The sequence below is a fragment of the Ammodytes marinus genome (genome assembly GCF_949987685.1).
Source record: "Ammodytes marinus genome assembly, chromosome: 14".
Classification (NCBI taxonomy): Eukaryota; Metazoa; Chordata; class Actinopteri; order Uranoscopiformes; family Ammodytidae; genus Ammodytes; species Ammodytes marinus.
Window position 1 is genome coordinate 16,698,035 of NC_137218.1, and position 19,338 is coordinate 16,717,372.

Consider the following 19,338-nt stretch of genomic DNA (forward strand, 5'->3'; position numbering starts at 1 on the left):
GTCAAGAGGTTTCACGCATTTTGAAAAAACACTGCAACCAAAATAGTTCTTATTCAAATAGTTCTTATTCAAATATTTTAAATCATTTTGGTTACATTTTAGCAAAGCAGGCTTCATCACTCGTTCCACTTTAGGAAGGTATAACATATAGGCAACGAGAGAAATATCTCAGTCAAACCAGTCTCATACCACAGACCGATTAATTTCTAATGAGTTCTGCTCAAGTCAGAATCTTTGAGAATTTACTTACACCATCCAATTATGAAAGAAAAGAAAAGTTTTTTTTAAAGGCATGGATTTTTTTTCCTTTTTTTGTCAAACCAGCTACTTTCATAAAAAAAACATGCAAATAGACAAGTAGACAAACATCAGAATCGTCCATTTTGACACAAATACATGCATTCCTTTTTATTCACAAAACCAGTCCAATTTTCTAACAAATACAAAGATTGGTTATTTTTAAAAGCTGTAGCTAACCCAGCAACATAACAAAATCATGAAAATATAACAAATAAACAAACAAATTAAAAAAAAAATTAATATTGTCTCAGTGCGTTCAGTAGGGTAGACTCAGAGCAAGTGCTGTCTCTTCTTAATGCTATTGCCCTGAGCAGCATTGGCACATGCTCAGAATGGCCACAGTAACATAAGGCTGCCAGTTTCACTAAGAGGAAAAGTTTGGAAATGCAGAGGAGGGCTGAATGAGGAGATTGCAGTAGTGAACGGCTCTGGCGAAAAGCATTTCAACCCAAATGAAGAGAGATCTGCCCATTAACATGACTTTTTGTCTGTCAGCGTCACAATTTAAAAATTTTCAGTTGCCTCTCAACCACCGGTCCTGCCTGAAAACTATACCCAAACCCTTCCACCAAATGAATCCTAAAAATAGACAAGGGTTTTAAAAAAAACATAATGGTGAAGAATTACAATAATGTTTTGCCATTAGCCACTAGTTTTGAAATATAGCTGTAAAATTTACATTCTCTACACAAGTACTGTATCTTTCCACACATGAACAACATTAACACCAAACACAGAAATTAGTTGATTGTCCACACTCATCAGTCCGTCATTTCTGTTTTCCGGCAATGAACAGTTCCCCATGTTTTAAGCGACAGAAAAAAAAACCTTGGAGGCTGGAAGAAAGGACAAAAGGTACCAAAATGGAAACATAAAAAAGGGAATGAAAATTGCCATAGATGTTTTTTCTTTACGCTTCATTTTTGGTTCAAGGAATAAGGAGGTGCTTCTATTATCAGATTGATTTTTGTTGTTGTTGTTGTTCTGTTGTTGTTTTTTGTCTTTTTTTTACTATCATTTTATTTGTTGCTTGTTTGTTTATGAGCCAGTGTCTTTTCCTGGAGACAATCCAGGAGTTGGCATTGCACTTGATGGCAGAGCTTTGGGTAAGGGAGTGGAGGAGTAGGGGAAAGTCCTACTGGAACCACCGGAACGCCGCTCCTGTAGGAAGCATCACCTTCTTGGAGAAAACAGAAGACAAAGGAGGGGAGGAAGAAAGGGAAGAGGAGATTGTTAATGAAACGCAGCACTACAAATTCTACTACTTCACTAAGGATGCTACAATTTATACATACACAGTGTTGCCCTCCTGTCCCTTTACTCTCTGTTGTTTCTTCATTTTAGGCCCGTACTTTATGACACCTGTCATTATTGATTGATCTATTGGTTGTTTCATTCATTTATTAAATGTAAGAATGCAAATAGTTAACAGGTCAAGGGGGAGTCCAACAGATTTGCCATATTATACAAACAACAGCAGAACATCCTCAAGATTGAGCAAGTGGAATCAGTGGATATTTACACGTTTTTGACAAATGACTTCAATGATTTACGTCGAACAATTAATCGATTAAACTGCAAAACTTATATTGCACTCTTTATCCCTCAATGAGTAGTATGTGTGAATCTCTACACACCCTTCCCACTCCCCTCAGCAGCAGCAGCAGCACCACCACGGGAGAGCAGGCTCCTCACAAAACCCGATATGCCACATTCATTATTTAGCCACCACCGCACGTATTGCTCTCCCCTCACACCATAACCGATGATAATGCCGTCCCTCTCGGTCCCCTCAACCCTCTTGCTCTCTCTCTCTCTCTCTATCTCGCTGTGGTTATCTGTGTGTGTGTGTGTGTGTGTGTGTGTGTGTGTGCGTGTGTGTGTGTGTGTGTGTGTGTGTGTGTGTGTGTGTGTGTGTGTGTATGTGTGTGTGTGTGTGTGTGTGTGTGTGTGTGTGTGTGTGTGTGTGTGTGTGTGTGTGTGTGTGTGTGTGTGTGTGTGTGTGTGTGTGTGTGTGTGTGTGTGTGCAGGAGTGGTGCACATGCATGCAGCTGCAGGGCACAGCAGAAGCGGGGCCTGCCAGCCAGGAGATAGAGAGCCGCACGTCTGGCGTCCTGCAAAGTGCAACTGGATTCTGCAGCACAGATTTTTACTGTTTGCCAGCTCTGCCTGGAGCGAGCTCGGCAAGAGGAGCTCGCCAAACATTTATGCACCCACACACACTCTCACACCGAACCAATATGTATTCAAGTACAGTCACACACCTCCACACTCAGTGGCACGGTAACCGACACTTGCAGTACACCCCCGGAATCACACCAAATAGTGAGACCGTTGAAATAAAATTCTCATACATGATGGATTGAGATTCACTTTTCCATCAGGAATCTTACATAGGCCTACTTTGAGTGCAAACACAAAGAATCCACACCCTTGAATACAATCAAACATATCTAATGGAAAGGGGAGTCATATACTGTACCATTCACATATATCAATATACCAAAGTGGCTACAAGGAACTTTCAGTTAGTGTCATCTCTAGCAGCCCCTTTGGACAAAAGCGGTAGTGTTTTTATGACGCCAGCTGATCGTTCCTCGGTGAGCATACCTGGACAAAGGCATCAAGAAAAACTATATGAAAATAGCCTTCTCTGCACTGATTGCCTCGTTTGCTGTTACATGTAATTTATGATAATCCAAGAAAAATGTTGAATGTTTAAAAAACATTTAAAAGTTCCTCATAGCTACTTTAAAATGTTTAAGAGGCTGTCTAAATTCTAATGGAAAACTAATGTGTCACCTGAACATAATCAGACGTAAACGAATGTGTGTCCTGTAGTGCTGCTCTGTTGCACAGCGGTGAAATTATGAGTTTTTCAACAAAAGGCGAATCGGAGGCAAATGGCCCATTACCTCAGAGAAGTTTGTTTGAAAACCAAAAACAATACAAATCCTAATTACTTTTCAGGCTCACTTAAATCCTTCCTCTACCCATTGAATCAGCTACGCAGCGTTCTTCTTGACTCCCATTGTTCATATCTGGACATGACACTGAGTGACGGCGGGGTTCGTGCTCCACACGTTTCGTTTATTTTCATTTTGAAAGTTAGCTCCCGCTGACAAAAACAAAACACTTTTTTTTGAACGGGCAGAAAAGCTTCAAACTAGGTAATTACTCCGGTGATCTCAGTCAAATCTAGCCCACACTGTGCGATATTTGTTAAATTGACTCGACCAGGAATAATCTGACAGCAGAGACACTCAATACCACAGTGCCGTTCAAAGACCGAACACGCATGTACCAGTTCACATCAACAACGTCATAAGAATTTCTCATTTCTCAAAGATCGAGCAAAATATCATGTATGAGATATATTCCATACCAGATATACGTTTCTGGTGTTGCTAATTTTCAATTTCACCTAAATTAAGAATAAATATACACAAACTCTTGCTTTCAACGGCATACATAATACATATGTAAGAGATTCTTTCAATTCCGAAATTAATATTATTTCCAACCAAAACCCTTGAGGTTAACAGGCAACATATTGCCAACATTATTTCATGGTCCGTGTTAAGACGCGTTGGCCCGTCATCCATCCCTGTGATGACCTTTCAACAGCGTGCACTCAGCTGTTGAAGATACAGTCAGAGGAGGGCAACATCTGGCGCTGACACAGATGTCCAAAAAACCTGGAAAGAGATGCACACTGACCATGATGTAATGTGTGGGAAGAAAAAAACAACACATCCTTGGATTGAACTGTAAATGCTGTTTTTTCTTTCTTTCTCATTTTCAAACATGAGCAATCAATGGGAAAAATGGCAGCAGTTCAAGAAACAGAAAAAGCCTTTGCTTCACCAACACTGATTGCTCAGGTTCAAACAGATGGGATCTGTGGGTGTGAAGTGGCCAATCACTAAAATCGATGGGTGTGCTTTTTCAAACAAGGGAAGCCACATTTGTCTTAACATAGCTCAAACAATTTGTCCTGCAACTGACCACAAGTAGAACGGTGCATCCTTTATTCTTCACACTAATTGCTTCTCAAATGAGCTAAAGCCATAACTTATATACTGTAAGGGCCTTTCCGAGTATGTCACATGTTGTTAGGTGTTACTGATGCAAATTCCTGTAAGCCTGTTTTAGCCATCATTAATTAATTTTTTGCCCCCACTGCTGAGCATGCTGTTTATTGTCTCCATGGCTTCATCATCAACCTTTGTGAGGATTCCCGTATGGACGAGCACAAGATGAAGAGAAAAAAACACATGCAAATCTCCACATGCAGGAGTGAATGCAGAGATAAAACTTTGTTCATTAAAAAACTATTTAAAAAAAAAATTACATTCACAATTCTTTCAAAGGTTACAGAAGATGTCTGTAGTTTAACAATGTTTCCAAAACCGTAAGAATTTGTATTTGCTCTCAGATGTGAAAAAGAAAAAAAGGAGCTGTGGCCTTAAGACACGGACATTAAATAAAACTATAAAAAATGTTGTTGAAAATCCAAATTAATTTTGGAAGCTAAATTTAGCATATTATTAGTTTTTTTAACAGCATTTAAATGTTTGTAATTTACAGGTTGAAATGCGCCAATAGAAATCTATTGCAATCCCAGTTATATGTCACATATCTGGAAAAACAAGTTTCATAGACATCTATAGGTCTTTTGACCTGCAATTGGCGGAATCAGTTCTTGCCGGGTGGACTACAACCTGATCTCTGTCTCTCTTTGAGTAAACGGCTGTTTGCTTAATTCAGGTACCAGTGTACAGGACTACACTTTTGGGCTGCCTCTCTTATCTTCTCTGTACTGTCTTCCTCAGCTTCCTCCACCCATTCCAACTGTGTTCCTCTCTGTCTGCCCAGCAACTTGCACACACATCAATGTGTCTGGGAGTCAGTCTGCATGCCTGTCACTTTGCATGAGACTCCTCTGTCCTGACTGTCTGGTGTAACTGTGTCTGAGACACAGGGAAAACCCATGGGGTAAATACACTACTCCCATCTCAAAGTCTGATCCTGGCAAAGTGGCGCCCAAAGAACAATGCTATGGTGTTTTATTTTTTTTCTGAGCACAGTCTTTGACACAACCAATGACTTTTTGATTACAAAATAGATTGTTCTATGAGAAGACACAATCACATACTCCGGCTTATATATTTGCAAAAACATACCCACTCACCACTACAGTACATCCCGAATGTACAGTGACACTCAAGTCAAAACAAAAGGTAGAACTTCCTAACCCTCACTCTCCTTCTCGCTGTGTTGAACAACATCGCTGAAACTGACACCACTGGCGGGGGGTTTTCCAGACGTACAGCAGAAGAGAACTGCCTTCCCACTTATTTCTCTCAAATGTAGCATTCCCAGAATAAATCCAGACATCTTCAGCCAGTGAGCTGTGAGGTGGCAAAGGCCTACTGCGCGCTGACTCCCCCTCACTTGCCAATTTTACGCTCTTCTTTGAGCTGCCACGAGCTTTCAATGGAAACCGTCAACACCCTTAAAATAAGCACAGTGCTGCCGGACTGCACTTGTGTACAGACATATACGCTCCCAGGCTCGTGCAAACATCACGGGGCAGAAGAAGCATGTACCGCAAAACGCTGTAAAAGCAAAAGCCAAGTCATTTTAACGTGCCGAACCATCTGACAAAGTGACTGAGACACGTTAAAAAAGACGTCATGCCCCCTTTAGAGACTGCACAGCGAGGGTAATAGGCCATGGTTGACTGGGAAGTGTGGCTCCATCGTTGATTGGAGAGGAATGTGACACGCAGGAGCTACAGCTGAGGCCAACTGCAGTTTTCAGTGGAAGATCTTCTCTTCTGGCACAGGTGCTGCCAAAGCCATGCACCCTGGATATGCATTTGGGTGCATTAAAGGTGGAGTTAAATCAGCTACCAGTCCGTATTGTGTGGGTGCGCTGCAAAAAAAATCCAGTGTTAATACACAGCCTAGGCACTGTGAACTGGTATGTAAACAAAGCGTTTGTAAGCAAAGGGGGCCTACCGTAATGTAAACATGCCCGTTTACAGAGCCTATAGGCTGTGTATTAACATGCATTTTTCAGCGCTGATTTTGACTACAAGGGATTTCGACAATAAGCATTCTGCGGAATCGCTGACACCACACCATTAAGGAGAATGTCTCTTACAGAAGCCTTGTTTAAAAGGCAATAAAAATACATACAGTAAATAAATGAAAAGATGACACACTCATTATTGACATTTAGGATTTCCCGCTGAGTCTGTGCTCTTCACTTTTTCCGCCATGAATCTCCATCGCCCTGTGACATTTAGCTTGTCCTGTGACCATCACACTCACTGACAGTGCGGCCGAGGCTTTATTCTCTCATCTAATCGCCTGCCGAACAAGAGCTGTTGACTTAATAACAAAGCCATTTGAGACGACTACTAGGCCTCTAATGGCAAATGTATGAGTGCATGATTGAGGACAAATGAAAAGCAGGCCAAATGGAAAATGTCGACGTGCTGTCACAGCTTTGTAAAGGGGCACTTTGATACTCTTTGATGGTCTCCTGATTGAATGTAAAAACTGTTCTCTTTTTCGGTTAAAGCCCATTTGCTAACTAGGTGCATTTTTGTGTCAGTTGAGTTGCAAGGCAGTCAGGTTAAGCAGCATTAAATAATTTCTTAAATACACACTTTATTGTGTAAAAAATTGTCGGTGTCTAGCTGAATAGAGATGTCTATGACACACTGTAAGGATCATGAATAAGAGCGTTTCGGTGTATAAGGCGACATCAGAGGAATATCACAGGGATTACCGTGTCACAAAAGATTTTATTTCATGCTGTTGGTTTGTCAGGTGATCGAGGTCATGGTTTGATTCATGCTCTCTGTGTGGGTAGACGTGTAGAAAGCTTCAAACCCTCGCCATGAATGTTTCCTGCCTTTTCCCATGGCAATCTCATGCCTTAGAGCTTTGGTGCGTTTGTGACACTGCAGAAATGTTCCCAGCCCACCGGAAAAGGCACTGCATCCCTTATCCCTGTAATGTTGAATGCCTACAATGAACCTGTTGCTTTGGCAATTAATGAGAACATTGTTAACATATTTACATGCATTAAAATGTTGAAGAATGGCCAAGTGAAAAGAATAACACTTCATGTTGACTCTAATGTCTTATGGACCAGCTTAGGCAATGTGTAAGTTTGAAAGCACAACAAGCACCATTTAAAAACACTGATATTATTAATATTATCCTTGGGAAACAAATCAATTGAAATATCTATCTATCTATCTATCTATCTATCTATCTATCTATCTATCTATCTATCTATCTATCTATCTATCTATCTATCTATCTATCTATCTATCTATCTATCTATCTATCTATCTATCTATCTATCTATCTATCTATCTATCTATCTATCTATCTATCTATCTATCTATCTATCTATCTATCTATCGATCTATCTATCTATCTATACTGTAAATTAGGTTTCAGGAAAACTCTTTTAATTTCTAGTCTGAAAAAGGATAATTGATTGACATTCACATTAAATAAATCATATTTTTTAGATGTCAGGAGGAAAAAAATCCATGTTGGGAAATTACAGTACATAATTAAAAAAGTCAATATTTGGACTGCTAAATACTATACTTATTACTATACTATACTTGAAGGCTTGGTTTATTATACCCTGGAGTTTTATCTCATATGAGGTGGCCACTGGCAGCATTAGCAGACATTAGTGACATTAAGAGTAGCATGATGATGACCTATATCACTGTCAACATTCATGAATATTCAAGCCCCCTCCCCTTGGGTTTGGCATGGCTGGTGTGAACAACTGGTATTAGGCCATGACAACATCATCTGCAAAATCATAAATTAAAATGAAATTCCTCTCGGTCACACGCCACTTACCAGTCTTACCACCTACATAGCGAGCTGACACTTTACGCCATTTTGGTGAATCATCGACGGAGACAAGTGAAGCCTCTCATTAATTTGCACGTGAACAATACAGCACTGAAATTCACTGTGCTGATATTGAAAAGGTATTTTTTCACCATATAAAAAGACCTTGCCACAGTTTTTGAAATATTTCATTGATTTAATGCAACACACAACGTGTACCTATTTTTTTAATGCCAATTATTTCCCAATTCTTACCATTTCATTTTGAAGTGTTTGATGTGTTTTGCATGTGCTTTTCTTTGCGGTCCATGCTTTTTTGTTTACGTTTTTTAAATCTATGGTATGGATATGATCAAAGTAAAATCTAGTATTGTGTGATGATATGCAGACTTTTCACAAAAACCTAAACTTACAGCTTCCTCACAAAGAAACAACAACATAATACTGACAAAACTCAAACCAGACCTGATGTGTAATGTTGATGGATAACCCAACACAAGTCCTCCAAATTAAACGTCAAAATACATTGCTTGTAACGGCCTTTCACAACAACATTAACAAAGGTTTTCTGCTTGTCTGAGCCCTCCAAAACAATAAGTAAACATTTAGCAACATATCTACGTTTGTGATCAAAATATGAATATGCATGTTGTGATATATTTATTGGCATTTGCTGTAATTGCTTATTGTATAGTTTTTTGTTATTGTTGGGAGGAACGTTGACACAAGCACATTTGAACTTTGCAAGGTGATTGCTTGGAAGTTAGCAAAGACAATTTTTAAACGCCATAATGTGTTTTTGAAAAGGGACATTAAATCATTTGTTGATTTGTACTCATTTGTAGTAAAGGGTCCGAAAGACGCAAGCATTAATATGGCCTTAAACAATATCCAAGCGTATGTATCCAACAAGCACGTGAATATGTGTACATGGGGATTGAACAACCAACATTTCAGCCCACAAACAAGAGGCCAAGCTGTCACCCTCAATCACCGTCAGAGAGAGACAGGAGTAAAGCCATTAGCAGTTTGCAGCCCCCGATCCAGTTTGTCAATTAGACCAGAGGCCTCACCACTTGTTCAGGTTCACACTGTGTAACATATTTATCAATGTATTATGTAATGCCAAAGTGACACTATTATCCATCGATCACAAAAGTTTATTTCTTTTGAGAGGGAACATCTGCCGACATTGATTTCACGATCGGTCGTTCTGTCATCACAGCCGGGGTTAGTATAGGCCACAGTTAAGTTAGGTCACCGGAGAGATAGACAGAGGCAGCAAAAAGGGGGGGGGGGCATGTGCTGCACTGACACCTGGCCCTCCAGATGACAGCTCTGTGGCCAGATGGACATTGAACACAAACATACACCCACGCATGTTCACTTACACACAAACACATACTGTAAACATATTCCCAATTACTGCCACTCTGCCTCCGCACTATCTTTTTATTTTTAAGTTTGAATTTTTTTTAAACATTTCTTTACAATGACAACATGCTGTGTGTATTCATGTGTGACCAAGCAGAGATAGTCTACTGAAGGGACTAATTGTGTAGCTCAATGTACAAAAATAAACAACAACCATGAGTTCAAGCTAGCAAATTAGCCTTCCACTTGAAAGAATGGAGGATTGAACTGTTCTGGAGAACAGATTAAAGGACCCCATGGTGCATGCTTACCCCTGCACATACCCACCACACTCCTTACCACCTGTCATCTCCCCGCTTGTGGAGCCATCACCCCACCAAAAAGCCCTCCTGAACTATTTCCCTTAAAGGGGAAAAGACGTTCAGCTATGAAATGAAAGATAATCTTTGTGCTTTCAGGTGTGAAACTGAGCCGTGTTTGTGATGTTGCAGACCTCTCTAGTATTCCTTAAAAACAACCCTTCAGTCCACACTGGGTATTAACTCCAAATTTTCGATCCCACAAATGCCTGGCTTACTTCTCTTGTTTGATATCTACTTAGTTGTTAGTTTCTCTTTCACTGCATCAGAGCTTTGTAGTAACCCTTTTTTCAGGGCGTGTAGAATCCTAAAGAATGGTCCACAATGTTACATCACAACCCACCACCCTCTTACCTCCAGAGCAGCAGAGGGCTTCTTCTTAAGCTCGTCACATTTGCGAAACTTGCAGATCTGGTGGCCCGTTTTGCGATTCCGGCAGCTGCTGCACTGCTCGCAGTTAATCCGCCGTCGGCAAGGTTGGCACATGCCGCAACGTTTTCGCTTCTTTTTACCGGAGTTGATAGCGGAGGCCAGCTCGCTCTGTGCCGGGTACTCGGCCAGGCCCGCCATGTGTAGCGCGCTGTCCGCCAGAAACACTCCAGCCGGCGTCATGATGAAAAGCCCCGGGTTGAAGGGGAAGGCGCCCCCTACTCCATATGGGAAGTCCATGGGACCACCTACGGCGTCCGTGACAGACGTACCCTCCAAGTCGCTCGCCCCCGAGCCCGCGTCTCCACCGCCAACTCCCACTCCCATGCCCCCAGGCAGGAGCATGTGCTCCATACCGGCCCGCTTCAACAGTGCCGCTGCTTGGGCAAAGTGCAGTAGGCCATTCTGTCCCTCCAGAACCTGCTCTAGGGTCCGGTCCAACTTGGCCGCCGTCAGTGCGGAGACGGTGGGCTGGGGCTGAGGGGGCGGCTGAGGCTTGGCCGAGTGGCTCTTGGTCTCGCCATGGTCCCTGTGTCCATTGGTGGTGGAAGAGGAGACCGCTGTGTACTGGGAGAGGGTGCGGGATTTCTTAAGGCTCTTGCTGAGGGGCTCGCTGATGATGCCACTGCGGTTCCTCCGCTCTATCACAGGAGAGTCCTCTGTCCGGCCCCCCTCAGACAGCCCACTAGACATGGTCCAGAGTGTAGGAGCCTGGGTCGGGGGTGAGGGTGGAGAGGGGGACAGGGGGTGAGAGAGGAGGGGGAAGCAGAGACTTAATCCTAGTCAGATCTTCTCCCCAGGTGAGAGTGGTGCCTGGACCTCAATGGACCAATCAGCAAGCCGTCACCAGGCAACAGGCCGCGAAGCCTTCTGCCTGAACTACAACTCAGCCCTCATCCACGCTCTTCAGTGGGCCATCTGGAAACCTTACACAGGGAGAGAAGAGATGGTCAATGACTCAGCAATGATCTCATCACCAAAGCAATGAATTAAATATAGTACATTGTTTTTTTTTACACTGACACATTGTTTTAGGCCCCATACATATTTTAATATAACATTTGAAACAGTGACCAAGAGCCTACTGAGAACCAAAGAAGATTTCATTTTCCTTATTATTCTCTACACATCAATTACAAATCAAACCAGAAACCAAAATCAAAGACCAGTGAAACCTGCCTGCCTGGAGCTTCTCTGATTAGTTGGCTATATAAAGGAAATTACGCGGTCGGGAGCCTAACCCTATTTAAGTCAAAGAAAATCAAATAAATTGTGTTTTACTATGGGCGGAAACGTCTTTGGTAAACCAAAGGGTATTTTGAAGGAACCGTATATCTCCACATTTAATAATTCAATATTCAAACATAAAAAGTGATTTCGGGGGCCACATTTGCATAAAGAAGCATACAGTTTCTGCTGTAATTACAGTGCAGGTGTAAGGTCTCTTCAAATAAAATCTTTATCTCTTCTTCAAGTATCCGTTCGGTAAAGGTGCCCATGTGAATTCTTGAATCACCTTTTTGACCTATAAATCTGTTGTGGCTTTTGTTCTGTGTCAGCTGCTGAGACAATTGTGATTCCTGTCAGGTTAGTATATCTTATTTCTAAGTGAAGGTTGTGAAATCTGTTTTATCAGTACATATCTGTAATGATGTTTGAGATCAACCCTGAATGTGTGGGAATGCTTTATAAATACATTTTCTTGCCCTGCTGTTTAGTCGTTCAAGAAATGTGTTGACTAACAATAACATGCCCATTGACCCGAATGTATAACCTTACAACATGTGAGAGATAAATACATGTCCCCTATAAGACTTTCCCACACAACTCTCTGGGAAGCAGCTGAAAATGTAGCCCATAACCCCCTCACCAGAACAGAGACAGTGCTTTTCTTTGCATTAACTTTGCATTTCTTTTGGTTGATCAACTATTTGTATAGGAATGATTTTCAATCGTTTTAGTTTTGAAGACCAAGCCTGTAGAGCAATATGATTTGGCAAGAGAACTGATAAAAAAAAGAGTTGTGTGGCCTATGAAGAGAGTTCACTGGGCTATAGTAATGGGAGACTCCCGGCGTGACAAAGATGCATCAATCCACCGTAGGATTCCTGTGACTGCTCATCTATGAAAAGAAAAACTACGCTGCGAATCTCCTGACCTGTCCGTGTTCACAAACAAGCCTACCACCTCCCACAGATAAAGCTGAGGAAATGGCCGGGCCAGTCCTTATAAGGGAAACAAAGGGAAAGGGAGGGGGAGACGATGGATGGAGAGGGGGGGGGGGGTGTCTGTGTAGTGTGTGGAAATTGGAAGGCCAGAATTAGTGGGAGGTAAAGCTTCAAAGGCAAGAGCACAGCCCCCACATTCTCACCAGCTCAGGGGGATGTGGCGCCAGCGAACCAGAGCCAGCTCCGCAGCCCCTCAGCCCTAGAGTTTCGCTTTTCTCCATACTACAGCACTGACCAGGGTCCAGTTTCCCCCAAAGCGTCTCCAAACTAACTGCATCTCTGCTCAGTAGGGCTTGAATGCATAACTGCACAGCAAATAGCCAAAGTGATACATCTGAGCTTGAGCGTGATAATTAAGTACCTAGGGTCAGTCATGAAGTTTAGAAGTTTGTTAGGTTAACGTTGTTGAATGGGATTTTTCAGTGGCATTTTCTACACATTGTGTCAGTTGTGCGCTGTGGCAGCTGCACATCTACAAAAGTAAATGAGTTTCTGCTTGTACAACAACACTATTTCTTGATTAAATATGGTCTTGAAGAAATGTCCAGTTTAACCTCAACTGCTTCATCAATGCTCGAATATACAGTAAATATTCTAAAAGACTTGATGTCACCCCCATCCCAATTAATGAACTGGCGTATTATCAATAGCTAGAATAAGTGAGTTCTAAAGTTCGCTACAAAGTGACAAAGTTGGCAATGACAGCTCATGAACACAGCTTTAAAAATATCACTGATCAGCTGCAAGAGAGTGATTCAAGCGTGGAACTATTCTCACCAGCCTCGCAACAGCTGACCTTCTGATGACACCACTGTTTGGTTTGGTTTTTCTTGTTTTTTAAATGAGCATGGCACGTGTGTATTGCACCTGCTGTTCTTCCAAAGTGTTGATGATCTGGCACAATACTCTACTGCCGTCTTGCTTTGCGTCAATCCCAGCAACACCTACTTGTATGACGATAACCCAGTGACACACACACAGGCTTTTCTTTCTGCATTGATCATTTGATAAATTACTTTGTCAAAAGTACAAGTTTCATTTGTATTTTAGCTGCAGTGTGTGATAAGCATGATATTTAATGCACTGGTTATTTAAACCAATATTTACAGAAAAAAACAGAAACTGTGTGATAATCAAAACAATCCTATGATTTGCAAAACACAAATAAATCAACTAAGTGAATCATTTTAGAAATACTTGCATGTAGATATGTGATTTGATAAGAACGCTTGGCATGTTTTAATGTCTGTAAATCAATACACAAACAAAACACATCCAGCCTGGATTGACAAACACATGTGCGCACATTTTTATATTACATGTTTACAGGTTGTTGCCCAAGCAGGTGCACAAAGTTTGGTCTACCACATGTGTAACAAATGAAAGCGGGGGCACCCAATTCAGCCTCACATTCCCCCTCTCCCCGGCTGTGTGTGTGTCTACATCTGCCTTCCATCCCACTGACCTATCGGTCACACTCTCCCCATCATCATCAACCCTGAACATTGCATGCAGTCTTGGGCTAATGACCCTCTTCGACTTCCAGCGCCATGGCTCTTCAGCTCCCTTTCACCACATCATTTACGGAGGGGTTTTGTGTCCTTATGTGAACTGTCTCCTAAACTGCAACTGCCTCTGCTACTGAGAGTGTCAATGCCATACTGCTGAAGGACCAGATATTTGTTGTTGTTTTGTCCTTTGAGCGTGTTTGCTCAATTTCCTGTGTTGATATAGACTTAATGCTTTGGTTCATATTAAAGGTGGAGTCAGCAATTCTGGGGATCACTAGTAGTCAATCACTTTTTTTCAAAAACAGTAAATATATCTTTATCCGCTACCTGTCCGTACTGTGTGCAGGGAAAAATAATCCAGTGTTAATATACAGTTTAGTCTCTGTTAACGGGCATGTTGTAAGCTACAGTGGGTCCCCTTTGTTTACAAACCCTTTGTTTACATAGTTTACAGAGTCTAGTCTATGTATTAACACCACTTCTTTTCCAGTGCACATACAGCGGATCGTAAGGATATATTGATTGATTCTGACCAAAAGGTCATTTTGAAAACAAGCGTTCTCCAGAATTGCTGACCACACCTTTAAAGCCTTACACCTCTGCTCTCTGTAGAATTGGCCTTACATGAGCCCTTTAATTAGCACTCGTATATTAAAACCTATTAAGAGTCATACTTCTCGCAACTCAAGATGTCTCGGCATGACTGTGATATTTCCCTGAGTCTTTCTTGTTTTTGGTTGATCTATCTGCACACAACGTGCTGCACAGGATTAGCGGGCGGAGATAAAGATCTGGATATAAACGCTCCCAACGATCAATACGGTCCAACAACGACGTGTGTGAAGCCTTCCTGGGAATCGACCAATGAGCTCAGCTGTGAACCTGCAATCGAAGCATGCACAAAAATAATTGGCGGCCTCTTGGTTCGGTGAACTCAGAAACTGTGGCAGGAACGGTCGCTGTGTGTTAGTATGACTTTTTGAACTGTTTCGTCGAAGCCTGATTGCCATTATAGGAAAAGCTGAATCTGTTTAGTTGTTTTTTTTTTACACTTTGAGAGAAACATAAGTGCTATAGTTTTTAATGGTCAATAAGTGTAGCTGTCAAAATGTTGAGCAACCTCAGGAGGAGGTGTAACAAAACCTCTTTAATGTGATTATGAATGTTGCTGCATTAAAGACACTTAGGGAAAATGTTGACTTTTTTCCTGAACAGTTGATCTGCAGAATGTCCACTGAGGAATTCCAATCCTCATGTTAGAAATGTGGTTTAAAAAATGACAATTGAGCAGTTAGGTTATTTTTTGTATCAATTCTGATGTGAAGATTGATTGTGTTTAATTAACTAATAGCTTATAATTGGGTCTGGTTTCAGTTTCACATGTGCTGCCACTGCTGTGTCACTGAGCATGTTTGCCTAATTCTGTGCAAACAGCCTCGTGAAATGCTCAATTGAAATGAAGTGTCATGGGAGTGTGAAATGGGGTGGTTTTATCCAGATACACCAGCTCTACAGAATAAAGTATTGATCCACTGATCCACTGAGATTATTGCTACTTGGCCATGCTGCCTAAAAAAAATTCATTCGGCCTGTGTCTGAATTTGTTTATATCTAATAATTTGCATGACAATTGCAGCTCTGTATCATTGAAATGAGGGCAGACACTCAAATTAAAAGAAAATGAAACCCTTTGGGATATACATTTATGTGCTTTCTTGTTGAGTGTTCGATGAGAATATCGATGTGTGTAGGCTAAATATGACGCTGTGGTCGGAAAACAGCTAGCTTAGCATAATATAATACGCAAAACTGCTTGCATGGCTCTTTCCAAAGGGCCACGATATGTCACCGTTGTCTAATCGATGCATTAACCAATTTAAAAAAAAATTAAATAACATTTTGCATTAATACATGGGGGTTATGTGCTGAACTAGGCTTATCTATTGGCCAGGACCAGTTGCCAGGCAAACAATGAAGGACCAAAAAAGTTACCGGTCCAGGCCGAGACGCCAATCGTCTAAAAATGGCCATTTGTTTTTTTTTGGCTGCATGGCTGCTAGCCGTAGTTTTGTACTTAACGGGCAGACATGTGAAACCTAGGCTAGGCATAGGCTACTTTAATACATTTGGCACGCATATGTTCAGTGGCCTATATTCTGTATACCTGAAGCAAATCAGGTCACAACAACTGTAGAGTGTTTCAAAACATTGTAAAATCATTCAGAAGCCAACATAAATATGTCAGATTTGTATGCCTATACAGTATGCATCTGTGGCATAATCTGACGCAAACAAATCAAGCAGAGGTCTTCAATTTGTGTGGTACATTCTACAGAAATGGAAATCACTGGTGAATTAAGCAGTAGGCCTACTTCAATATGTCCATTTGAAGCATAAGATGAGTAGCCTACTTAACAGCCCCAGTGCTGTTGGGTGAATGTTGTCAGTGTTTATGATACTTGTAACATTCACATGCAGCTCTCAGCCTAAAATATCTTAAAATTTCAACAACAGTTACCCCAAAATAGATATATTACTATTCCCGAGTGCATGGTGTTATACCAATTGTTGTGCCAGCTAGAGTGCTGCTAAAGTGGGTTGTGTGTTTAAAAATGAATGACAGTCCACAATGTAGTGACAACTGATGATGACAGGTCCGTGTTCTTTTTGTTAGTTTGTATTAAGGGTTGAATCCCAAGTGACAGAAAGGAGAATACCATTTGTATTTTCGTTTTACCATTTTCCTGCTGGAATGCAGAAACGAAAATACAAACTAAAAATACACGGACCATGACGGATGAATGGTTAGGTGATTCAGTCGTTGTCTAGGTGGATGAGCAGGTGATGGTGAAATGGAGGAAAGCATTTAGGGCCGGTCGGGTGTTTAATTTTCACTGGTTTCAGGAACCTCTGGGTCCATATAATCTTATTCATGAGAATGACCGACATGAGAAAACTACCAAGATATTTTTCTATCAAGGCTGTTTGAATCACAAATTGACTTGGTCCTTAGCCTTATGTCACAAGTTGAATGGAACATATTCATTCATTAAGTTGGGGCAGTGATTGATGAAGTGAGTGAAGGATCCTTTTATACTGAATTATTTGATAAATAAACACATTGCCCCTACTAATTGAAGCACAGATCAAGTTTGACCAGACAATTAACCTCCCTCGCGCGCATTGAAGGAACTCAAGAATAAGTTTCCTTCACTGACGTCACCTTGTGCGCAGGTGCCAGGCAATCGCAGTCGTTTTTTTTTTTTTTTGTCACGGCGGTGCGAGAAAATGTACCCGCAATGTTTTGAGGCATTTGGACCGCCACGAAGTTCAGGGCGGCTGACTACTGACAAGAGACTTGATGTAGTAGTTCAGGCGATGCACGACAGAAATGCAGCATGCCCCCTCCCCCCGCACCCACCCTCCCTTCCCGTCCAGACGCGCTGTCTGCGGACTTTCTACTTGTCTACGGTGAGCTCCACATTCTCTATTCCTCCCACCTTCTTTCGACTCACGCGCGCACGAGTTTACGCGCGCACACACTCCCTGCCGCACACACACACACACACACGTGCGTGTGCGCGGCGCACAGACGCACAGACGCAGAGGAAGTTAAAAAAGCCTGGTGACAATAATTAGACCTGGAGCTTCATCCACTGTCCATAACCTGCTGCGTCTTATTCTCCATAATAGAGCACACAAAAAGTTCGAGGTAAAATACAACCGCGCGGTGCCAAATCCCTACTGCGACTTTACATCATTCTCAAACATATGGAGCACTTAGAGATGCGATAATGGTGGTTGTGGTGTGTGTGTGTGTGTGTGTGTGTGTGTGTGTGTGTGTGTGTGTGTGTGTGTGTGTGTGTGTGTGTGTGTGTGTGTGTGTGTGTGTGTGTGTGTGTGTGAGAGAGAGAGAGAGAGAAAAAAAATGTAAATCTCCAGGTAGCGCGGTGAAAGCCAGTGTAGCTTACCTGGGGAAGTTTGTGATGATGAAAACAGAAAAATTTAACATTTGCAATCACAAAAGTCAATGCATTGATCACCTCCATTTATGTGAGTGGAAAACCGTGGTGCCTATTGATTTACCATTGTTTATTTTAGAATGAAATAAAAAGTTTCGATCATAGGCTGCAGCGTGACGATCAGGAAGAGTCAGTTGTCAAACGTAAAGCGTGATCCGACGCGATCATCATTTCTTTCTTTCATTAATAACGGGAAGGGTCAAGTTTACCACGCATCATTAACAGCTGATTCACATGAAATCAACGGGCTTTCGCTTCAACGCTTTGTGCCGATCAGCATCGGTGCTGGCGGCGGCGACTTATAATGAATAAAGATAAATGAAGATTGTTCTTGAAAAACTGAGAGCAGCTTTTATAATATCCCCCATATAATCCAAGTACAGCGCCTAAGGATCATTACCTTTATCCGATTTGAAAAACCTTTGTTAATGTTTTCTTTCAAGAGTATTAAGCGGATCCAAATAGGTGGGCTTTTGTCTGGACCCAGTGATCTATGAGCACGGTGTAGCCAATCTGCGGTACCAGTCTGCAGTCGCGCATTGGAGGCTATTACTCTACTGCTATAACTTGATCCTACAGCCTATATGAGAAGATGACATCCCAACTTTCAGCAGACTTCAACAAAGTATGATCCCCCTCTACATCCCACACACAGCCTTCCCTCCCCTGACATGTATCTGCATATTTGCAAACATCACGGACCCATTTTTTTTGTTCAATTCGCACCTACCAAAGCAGATCCGAGCGAGAGGGGAGGGCTCCCACAGTCCGAGCGGTCCGTCTCAGCCGTGCCGTGCAGAATGGTGACAAAAAAAAAAAAAAAAAAAAAGGGCAGGGGGAGCGAAAAAAAAGCTTATTCTCTGAGAACACAGTCCGATAGAGTCCCTGCCTGTAAGTGACAATTGTGAAAAGTAAAAAGAAAAAATTATTCGCCGTCAGTTATTTTGGAAAAAGCGTACTTTCTCTGAGGCTGAACGCGTGGGTTCCCCCCAGCTTTCTCGGTCCTCGCAATTCCACCTCTCTACATCCCCGCTTGCAGAGAGGAACATGCAAACACATTTCATAGATTTTTGGAGCTTGGCGGAAAAACCGAACTGGACTTTTTCTGCGGCGCGCGCGACTCGCTCCCAACCACGACGATACTACGGCGCGAGAGGCCACGCGGTTCAGTGTGATCTCAGGACAGCTGAGGAGGGGAGAGGTGTTCAGAA

At 42.0% G+C, this 19,338-nt stretch overlaps 1 protein-coding gene across 3 annotated transcripts; it reads right to left on the bottom strand.

The window, feature by feature from the left end:
• Positions 1–393: 393 nt before the first annotated feature.
• cxxc5a (CXXC finger protein 5a) lies at positions 394–19,146 on the bottom strand. Of its 3 annotated transcripts, none has more exons than XM_080040641.1 (3): positions 18,858–19,146; positions 10,292–11,292; positions 394–1,477 (listed from the first exon to the last, which is right to left on the bottom strand). In XM_080040641.1, exons 2-3 carry the CDS (start codon positions 11,057–11,059, stop codon positions 1,436–1,438), a joined length of 810 nt encoding a protein of 269 aa, XP_079896767.1. In that variant the 5' UTR covers positions 11,060–11,292; positions 18,858–19,146; the 3' UTR covers positions 394–1,435. The 3 variants fall into 3 exon arrangements, with proteins under 3 accessions (XP_079896767.1, XP_079896765.1, XP_079896766.1); XM_080040639.1 differs by having other exon boundaries at positions 394–1,480; XM_080040640.1 differs by having other exon boundaries at positions 394–1,480; positions 18,854–19,146.
• Positions 19,147–19,338: the final 192 nt, after the last annotated feature.

Coding starts and splice junctions, on each gene's coding strand:
- cxxc5a (XM_080040639.1), bottom strand. CDS start 11,059: ATGTCTAGTGGGCTGTCTGAGGGGGGCCGGACAGAGGACTCTCCTGTG. Junction 1,481..10,291: donor AGCCCTCTGCTGCTCTGGAG/GTAAGAGGGTGG, acceptor GTTTTCTCCAAG/AAGGTGATGCTTCCTACAGG.